The sequence below is a fragment of the Tyto alba genome, unplaced genomic scaffold, assembly GCF_018691265.1.
Source record: "Tyto alba isolate M040663 unplaced genomic scaffold, T.alba_DEE_v4.0 Super-Scaffold_44, whole genome shotgun sequence".
Classification (NCBI taxonomy): domain Eukaryota; kingdom Metazoa; phylum Chordata; class Aves; order Strigiformes; family Tytonidae; genus Tyto; species Tyto alba.
Window position 1 is genome coordinate 2,626,042 of NW_024881320.1, and position 9,392 is coordinate 2,635,433.

Sequence of the window (9,392 nt, forward strand, 5' to 3'; positions counted from 1 at the left end):
GATCTTTAGCTGCATTGAAAACAACTCCCTAAGTTTTACACTATTTATTTTTCTAACAGCTTAATTTTTTGGGTCCAACCCAAATTTATTTATATGATAGGTAATACAAGAAGAGGAAATACTCAAGTTTTGTGTAATTAACTTTCATACAGTTTGCACAGTTACATTGTGTAACTCACTGTGGAAGATCTCCTGGAACTAGCAGTCCAGCTTCAGGGACATAACCAAGGGCCTGTAGTCCTTTCCAAACCTTAGCTGGTGGGTTTCCTACTGCTTTCATGGTTTTTTTTAAACATCATCTTCTTGTTCCATATTCTGCTCCTCATCTGTAGGAGACTCACTTCTCTCTGTGGCCAAACTTGTACAGAAAAATGCAGCTATTGCCTTTCTGTATTTGGTTACAGCAATTAGGAGAGCAATCAGAATGAGGGCAATGGGAACTGTGAGCCCAATTACTGTCCCGAACACTTTATTTTGGATAGCCTCCACCATGGACATCATGAGAGGTGGTGGAGGGCCACTGTCAATGCTCCCTCCCAGGCCGTGGAACTGACAGTCCGGAGGAGCCCAGCCAGCTTCACAGTGGCAGTGTTCGAGGTTGTTGCAAACCCCTTTCCCCCAGCACAAAGCCTTCCCATTGCACTGTGTCCTGACCGTGGCATCTGTGCATGTCTTGTTAATACAGATCTTTTTTGGCCCACATCTGGTGCCATCGAGCCCTCCTCCGATATCAGGTGTTTCAATGCTGGCATGGTAGGCTGTGCCCCAGCACAAATCCTCAGGTCCTGGCGTCTGAATGATGGTTTCAGACCCCCCCAGAACAGGTATTCTCTTCACGTTGACACACTGCAGCCTTCCACACAGAGCGTTTTGGGGTTTACATCTCACAAAAGCAACTTTGGTCCCATCGCCGCCACAGTTGCCAAATCGATCCCCTTTCACATTCTGCTTTTTGAAGCAACTTTCTGGAGCACCCCGAGCTTCCTTCCCAAAGACTTTTTGGCACAGGTTGTCATAGGTCGCGCATTTCCCATGGTAGCAGTAGCCGTTGTCACTGCATGGCGTCCCATCGTGCACGTGAAAATCCTCCGGGCACCACGCAGAAGTCCCGTTGCAATATTCAGGTAAGTCACACTCATCCGCCTCCGACCTGCACTTGTGTCCTGCAGCACGAAAGTGGCATTTCTGACAGCATTGCCCAACAGAGCAGACAGCTCCTGGCTTCAGCCTGCAGTTTTGGTGACAGCAGGGATTGCCTTGGCAGTCCCGTGACCCACCACAGTCACACTGCTCTCCCTCCTCGATCACCTTGTTGCCACAGTGTTTAAAATGGAAGAGTCTGTGGGGCTCTGGGATGTTGTACAAGCAGTCACCATCCCCTCTGCTGATCAGGTCTAAGTAACTCTGCCTGCTGCAGTTGCTGAAAGCCTTGGCACCGTCGAGCGAGTCTCCTGTCATGTAGCACTTGGTGGCTTTTCCGCACACACACTCTTTTTTGTCGTGCTCCATCCCCAGGTTGTGACCCAGCTCATGAGTAAAAATTAATGAAAAGGTTATGAAGTCTCCCCGTATATGTGATACAATGCCTGATTGATAACCAGGGTAGCAGATGCTACCTACATATGCCAGCCCAACAATTAATCCGAAGTCCATGTAAGTAAATAAATATGCAATGTCATATTCCATCCTCTGAGATAGATCCCTATTTCCCCAGTCGTTAAAATTTGTAAGAACTTCTTCTATATCCTGGCTGTACCTGATGAAGTTGCTGTGCGTCCAGATCTCCAGCCCAATCAGGCAGATGCGAATATTCAGAGGATAGTAGTATGTTTCGGCTAAATTGATCGTATCTGTAACCAGAATCATCACAGAGGTCTCATTGCTTCCTTGGAAGGAAAACAGGTAGTTGTCCACCACAACAGCTATCTCAACATACTTGGTGTGCTTCAGTCTGTGAGACAAGTCGTACTTTCCTAAGGCTGTTTTAGATCCCATGCCACCCTGTTGGTTTTGGATCACCTCATCCGTCAATCCGCACATCGAGGGCTTGTTCTGGGTCTTCTCTCGCCGATAGAGAAGGTGCTGGAAGGTGAGGGACCCCGGCACAGGTTCGATGCCGTAGCTCAGGTTCCCAATTTCCAGCTGCCCCTTCAGACCTGAGCAGGTGCTCAGCGTGGCGAGGGAGCCTGGGCTGCCCTCCACGTAGCCCAGGTAGAAGCACTCCTTGGGGACATGGGGCTGTTCCACCACCCTTGTCCCTCTGGGGCTGTATGTGATGACCGGCAGGTTTTTCACCAGAAATCCCCTCTTCTGTGTGAGGTGGATGACACGGTTCTCCCCCTCCACCCTGAGGACGTAGGACACGTCTTCCTCTGTGGTTTTTCCCACCCTGGGGGCCAGTTTCCTTGGCCGGACTATCTCATGGACAGCGTAGCCCGCCGGTGGATGATGGCTGTTGGCCCTGAGGAGGAGAGATGACATCAATGCTGCCCAGACCCCCAGCCGGAGGAGCAGGACTTTCCCTCGGCCGCCATGATGTGTCTGGAGCCATCTCATCACCAACGCCTTCAAAATGGCGGTAAGCCGCCTCAGGGAGGCTCCTGCCAACCCTCGCACAGACATCTTGACCCTCTCTCCCTTGAGGTGCTCAGGCAGCGGCTGTGCTAGAGTTGTCCCCTCAGGGCTGGCACGGGACCCAACATAGGTGCGTGCCGTCCTCCTTCCCCGAGGGGCGGCCATTCCCCTCAATGTCCCCTGAGAATGTTCTGGAAGCGCCGCCGCCCCTCCCAGCCATGTTGTCAGCCTGTGGCTGTGACATAAGGCCGGGGTGGAGCGAGGCCGTGGCATGGGGGTTCCTGTGAGGTGACAGGGACGGAGGGCACCCATCCCCGCTCTGCTGCCTTCACTGGGGCTCTGCAGGGTGGCTCTCGCGGCCAGGGAGTTGCGGTTGATCTTCAGAGCCGCTCCCTTGCTGCTCGGTGCAATTTGGGGAGCTACGGGTCCTCACCACCCCCTTTTCCTCCTCCCCCAAGGGGGGATCCCTGCCCAAACATTGCTTGTGGACCATGAATTTGAGAATTAACCACAGTAACACTCCTCACAGCAAATTAACTTTACAAAAGTTGATGCCCCTTAGCCACCACCTCCCTTCCTTTACCAGCCTGTAAACCAGACAATTTTCTTAATCACACACCTCTCTCAGTAAAAATATTCTGAGCATCCACCCCTAATATACACATATTTAGTTATTTATAACTTATATGCCTGTAGTACTGACGTTCTATTCTTTTCTTCGGAGACCCCTGCTGTAAACACCACCCACGTGGCAGCAGCCGGTGGTTATCCCCGCATGTCTGGCCCGTGCCTGTCAGATGTCAGGCGCAGCTTTTTATACACAGAAAAACATATCACACAAACACATGAGCGCCAGCAGACAGCAACGTCTGAATTTATCATTAACCAGGTCTACCTGGAGATCAGCAATAGCCCATAACAGTGGGGTAAATTCCCTCTTCTAGCACGAAATGCTCCTGCTCCCCAGCATTTATCTGCTTCTTTGGGAAGTGCTGAAATAAGTTTGTTTTTTGTTCTGTTTTTTCTTGGGTTTTTTTTTTTTTTGCACCATCCCTATTCTGCTTCAGAGCCGCTCCTGTACACACTGCTTCCACCTCTCACAGACACCTCCACAGCAGCCTGGCTTTTTTGTCAGCTCAGCCTGGCAGAGAGTGGATGCTGCTGACAGTTTCTTTACCTACTCAAAGCCTTCCTACAACCTCCTGTCCAAATGATCCTGCCAGCTTTGTACTCTTCACAGAGGCCACTGACGTGAGCAATAATGGTCTTTTTTTTTTCCTTTCCTCATTTCTTTTCAGATATATTCTACATCTTTTTCTCCTGTAATCAAGCCTCAGAGCCCTTTCTTCCCTCCTCCTGTCTCCCACTTAATGCTGCCTGATGTTTTCAGCAGCTCACATTTGTTCCTGGGCTTTAGTGCTGCAGAGTTGGTGCTCAGGTGTGCCCAGGAGGGGCTCAAAGCTGGTCACGCTGCCTGGACCCCCGGCTCTGCAGGAGGTGGCTATAGAGTGTGGAGACAGAGTCTTATACGGTGGTGTGGACAGTTCCTCAGGGGACGGTGTTGGGCCCGGCGCTGTTTAACATATTTGTTGGTGACATGGACAGTGGGATCAAGTGCACCCTCAGCAAATTCGCACATGACACTGAGCTGTGTAGTGCGGTGACACACGGGAGGGAAGGGATGCCATCCCGAGGGATCTGGACAGGGTGGAGAGGTGGGCCCAGGTAAACTTCTTGAAGTTCAACAAGGCCAAGTGCAAGGTCCTGTGCATGGGTCAGGGTAATCCAAAGCACAAATCCAGGCTGGGTGAGGAGTGGGTTGAGAGCAGCCCTACGGGGAAGGACTTGGGGGTACTATTGGATGGAAAACTGCCTGGGAGCCAGCAATGTGTGCTCACAGCCCAGAAAGCCACCCATGCCCTGGGCTGCATCAAGAGCAGGGTGGGCAGCAGGGCCAGGGAGGGGATTCTCCCCCTCTGCTCCGCTCTGGGGAGACACCCCTGCAGTGCTGGGGCCAGCTCGGGGGCCCCCAACAGCAGAAGGACACGGAGCTGCTCAAGCGGGGCCAGAGGAGGCCACAAAGATGCTCGGGGGGCTGGAGCAGCTCCCCTGGGAGGCCAGGCTGAGAGAGTTGGGGGGGTTCAGCCTGGAGAAGAGAAGGCTCTGGGGAGCCCTTCGAGCAGCCTCCCAAGGCTTAAAGGGGGGACAGGAAAGGTGGGGAGGGACTCTTGATCAGGGGGTGGGGATAGGACAAGGGGTGACTGTTTTAAACTGGCAGAGGGCAGATTTAGATGAGATCTAAGGCAGAAATTCTTCCCTGTGCAGGTGGTAAGGCGCTGGCCCAGGGTGCCCAGAGGAGCTGTGGCTGCCCCATCCCTGGAAGGGTTCAAGGCCAGGTTGGATGGGGCTGGGAGCACCCTGGGCTGGGGGAAGGAACCCTGGGGGAGTTGGAATTGGATGGGTTTTAAGGTCCCTTCCAACCCAAACCCTTGTATCACTCTGCAAACCCCTTCCTGAGCCACAGTGGAGGGTCTGTGACCCAAGTTCCTTCACTCGGAGGTAAGAGCAGGTGTCCTGTGGAGAGTGCATAGTTAGTGGAGAGAGGGATCTCGCTGCTGCAGCCCCCCATGCTCTAAGATGAGAGACAACTGTTGCTCTTGCCTTGCAAGAGGCTCTGCCTCAGCCACCCTGGGATCCTCCTTGCTCAACCTGTGTCTGTCAGTGTAAAGCAGCAGGCAGATTTTAAATTAACCTGAGCACCCCTGTCATTTTTGTCAATGATTTTTTTTTTCTTCTACAGAGTGAGGTCAAGCAAAACAATTTAATTTGCTATTCTACAGAATAAAAACTAGATCCCCTAACGCTACACTTGCATCTAGATCAATTTTAAATGAGTCCAGCACAGCTGGAATCTGACTCTAGTGACTGACTCAGTCCAGCTTTCCGCTGTTGCCACGTGAAGTCCTACACAGGGGAGTTTTGACTTTCAGTTGGTTTTGAGCCATCTCCTTCCACCTGGACCTCTGCATTCTCCTCAGGAGCCTGTTCTCTAGCCCCAAAGCATCCAACTAGTCTGTTTAACGCTTGGGTTACTCTGAGCTTTCTCATATGCAGAATGACAAGTGCTGCAAACACCAGAACAGCAACAGTTATTACAGTAATCCTGAAGACGAACCTAAAAAGGCCTTTTTTAGTGACCGGTGCAGGGCCACTGTCGACGCTTCCTCCGAAGCCAATAAACTGGCAGTTGGGAGGTGCCCAGCCATTGTCACAGTGGCAGTTTCCTCTAGTGTTGCAGACACCTTTTCCTCTGCAGGTTCTGTTGGCAGAACAGTGGGATGCGAAGTACTTCTCCTCCGGGACACACGTCCGATTAATGCAGATCTTCTTCTCACCGCACTGCATGCCATCCTTAATGACACCAGCATCCAAAATGTTCACACCCAAGTGGTAGTCTGTGCCCCAACACCAGATATCGCCCACCGGGGTTTGAATGATGGTTGTGTGATCTTCCAGCTGAGGCAGATGTCTAACATTTGTACACTGCAACCTCCCACACTGGATATTTTCCAGCTCACATTTCTGAAAGTTGATATCTGCCCCATCTCCCCAGCAATTGCCAAACCGATCCCCTTTCATGTTCACCTCCTGGAAACATGGGAGTGGAGCAGGTTTTGCTTCCTTGCCGAAGATACTCATACACTGTAACGTGCGAGATTGGCATTTCCCTGAATAACAGTACCCATCCTCAGCACACACAGTTCCATCTTGCTTGGCCACATCTGCTGGGCAATGCTCAGATGTCCCATTGCAATACTCAGGCAAGTCACACGGACCAGCGCTCTCCCTGCACACTTCTCCTTCTGGAAGAGGTTTGCAATTCTTACAGCAGCCTCCGGAAGTGCAAATGGCTCCTTTTTTTTTTTTGACAGGTATTTTCACAGCAAGGGTCCAACTTACACTGCGCTTCTGAGCCACAGTTGCACTTCACCCCAAACTTCAGGGCACCACTCCTGCAGCGCTGCCGTGCAAATGACATCACTGGTTCTGGGGCGTTATTAAGGCAGAATCCTTTTCCTAATGTTATAAAATCAAAATAGTGCTTTTTGCTGCAGTTGCTGAATTGATAGTTCGCTATGCTGTGTGGGCTCATGATGCATTTTGAGGTGTTTCCACATCTGCAGGAGCTGTCATCGTGCTCCATGCCAAGGACATATCCTAACACACGAGCAACATGGACAGCAGTGTCCATGTAAGGCTGTTTTGCAAACGATATGACAGCAGAGGCACGTTTTCTATCACAGGCACTGGCAAAGTTGGATTTGCCACTCCTGTGCAACGCTCTTGTACCGTGACTAAAGTCCATTGAGGCAAACAGACACCCCACATCATGCATGGCATATGTAAGGCCTTGCTGCTCCCGCCACAGATTAAAATTATGAAGGACCTCAGTTAGGTTTTTGGTAACTCTGACAGGGTTCTTCACCCAAACCTCTAGTGCAGTTAGCAAAACACGAAGGCGGAAAGAATAAAACAGCCCATCCACCAGATTGATTATTTCAATAACTTCCAGTGTCACATTAGTTATACTTCTACCAAAGGCATCAAAACCTTCCTTGTCCACCACCACAAGGAGCTCCAAATACCGCGTGTGCCTCCGGGGCCGGAACTCCCCTGTTGCTGTACCAGGACCTGGAAATTGTCCACCTCCATTGGGCATTTGGTACATCACCATTCCAGGAACCATCTCCCCTCTCTGCAACAGAAGATGCTCAGCCGTGGTAGAAGCTGCCAGGGGCTCGATGCTGTAGCTTGAGTTTCCAATCTGCAGCAGTCCTCTGAGCCCAGAGCAGGTAGTCAGAGTCACCGCGGAGTCCAGGATTCCTTCCACGTAGCCGTGGTAATAGCAATCTGCTGGCACATGGGGCTGTTTGGCCATGATTTCCCCTTGGGAGTCACGAGTGAATACAGGGAAGTTTTTAATTACAAAGTCTTTTTGCCTGAGGTGAATTGCATAATTTACCCCCTGAATGTTGATGATATAGGACACTTCGCCCTGGCTGCCCTTCCCTGCCTCAGGGCCAAGTTTTCTTGGGATGACTATCTCATAGGCCGCGTAGCCCCAGGAGGGCTGGGGGCCGCAGTCTGTGCAGGGCAGCAGGAGCCCCTGGAGCAGGAAGGAGAGGCCCAGTCCGAGAAGGAGAACCCCTCTGTCTGTTGGGGTGCACCTCAGCTGTGCCTGGCTTGGAGCCATGGTCCTTGCCTCCCAGGCTTGAGGAACAAGAGGAAAATGTGGATGACGAGACAACAGAAAAGCTGCCTTTAACTCAGCAGCAAAGATCCCTTCTCACCATCAGGACGCCTTCCCTCAGGGTCTGTCACCTTCAGCCAGGTTCAAGCAGCCTGTACCCATCATCCAACGGGCCTTTTCTTAACTCTTCCTCAGCTGCCTGTTTAGCAGAGAGGTAGGACACACCGGGAGGGAGCCAGCCTGCCACCCAACTGCAACAGAGCAAAGCAGCACAGGGCAAAACTTGGCATGGGCTGGGGAAGCCGGCGGAGAGCTGCTCCTGGGGCTGCAACGGAAGGGCTCGGGGTGTGACCGTTTCTCCAGCCCCACTTCAAACACTAACATTCCATGGGGACCATGGGACCCCTGACACCAGCACAGGCAGGAGCAGGCAGCACATTAAATATGCCCCATCTCATCTCTGAAAGCTTGCCGCACCTTACTTGGGCTGACCCCGTTTGCCAAGAGCTTGACAAGCCAGTGCTGTTACAGCAATTTGTTTAAAAGGGGATTAAGCGTTTGCAAGTGGAAAGCAATAGAAGATTACCAGGGAAACAACGATTTGGTTGCTAATGGGACCTTCAGCTGCAGCAGTGAGAGCTTTCAGTGTCTGTTGACAGATCCTTGCAGGGCTCCTCACTCAGCCAAGCACGTGTCACTGAATGTTTTAACTATTTGAGGGGAGTTTTCTTGCTGGAAAGGGAGAGGCATTCTTTGGGCCACCCATCCTTGTATTGGTAGGGGAGTCTTTTCTTGTGCCACTTTTATAGAGCAGTTGCAGTTGGTTTGGTTGCCTTAAATACTCCCAGGATGCCTGGAAATTGTTCTCTCACTGCCCTTCCCAATACTATGGATGCTCTGATGGTCACTCACTATCCAATACACTATTAACTTCTCAAAAGTACCAAGCAGATGGATCTTAACTCTTACAAAGAAGGGGGTCTGGGGGACACAGGCACTCTCAGTCATCCCACTGCCTTTTTTCAGCGCCACTTTTGCTCTGAAATGCTCATGTGACAAAGCTCTATCTGCTTGCTGTCAACAAGCCAGTCAAACCATAAAAACATTTTCCAGAGCCAGGAAGTGTACAAGTGCCTAAGAGGCGAGAAGAAGCACTCCAGCGCTCCCTGGCAAAGTGTGCTGCCAGCCTGAACAAAGGTGACCTGTTTCTCATCTACCCGGGTCTCCCACGCTGGCAGTCCTGCCAGCAGTCCCCGCAGGGCTCTGCTTCGGCCACCTTCAGCGAAGCACACCATCCTGCAAAGATCCATACCCTAAAGAAACTGATTCCTAATTCCTCCCTCAAAGAACACGTGTGGCAAAACGGAGGAGCCGTAAGATCTGACAAGGGAAACGTCACTGAATGCAGAACAACTCATCCCTCTGCCCAAAGTCATATTATAAGAAGAATCCTATAGACCTTGGGGGGTTAACTGGTAGCACTGGGCACATACTGCTGCCATCTAAAGGAAAGCAAGGGCTTAACAGAGGTGATTTCAGGTTGTGTTGCCAGGCAGAGCACACGATT

At 51.4% G+C, this 9,392-nt stretch overlaps 2 protein-coding genes across 2 annotated transcripts; both read right to left on the reverse strand.

Moving 5' to 3' along the window:
• Positions 1–288: 288 nt before the first annotated feature.
• LOC104365855 (disintegrin and metalloproteinase domain-containing protein 20-like) lies at positions 289–2,847 on the reverse strand. Its single transcript, XM_009972703.3, has one exon. The coding sequence runs from the start codon at positions 2,845–2,847 to the stop codon at positions 289–291; it is 2,559 nt and encodes an 852-aa protein (XP_009971005.3).
• A 2,691-nt stretch (positions 2,848–5,538) lies between these two features.
• On the reverse strand, positions 5,539–7,912 carry LOC104367421 (disintegrin and metalloproteinase domain-containing protein 9-like). Its single transcript, XM_009974548.3, is given in 2 exon segments — positions 5,539–6,501; positions 6,503–7,912. Coding segments are annotated over 2 exon segments (2,289 nt in total). The 5' UTR covers positions 7,829–7,912.
• Between the last annotated feature and the right edge of the window lie 1,480 nt (positions 7,913–9,392).

Excerpts from the sequence above, each read along its gene's own strand:
- LOC104365855 (XM_009972703.3), bottom strand. The coding sequence starts at position 2,847 with ATGCCACGGCCTCGCTCCACCCCGGCCTTATGTCACAGCCACAGGCTG.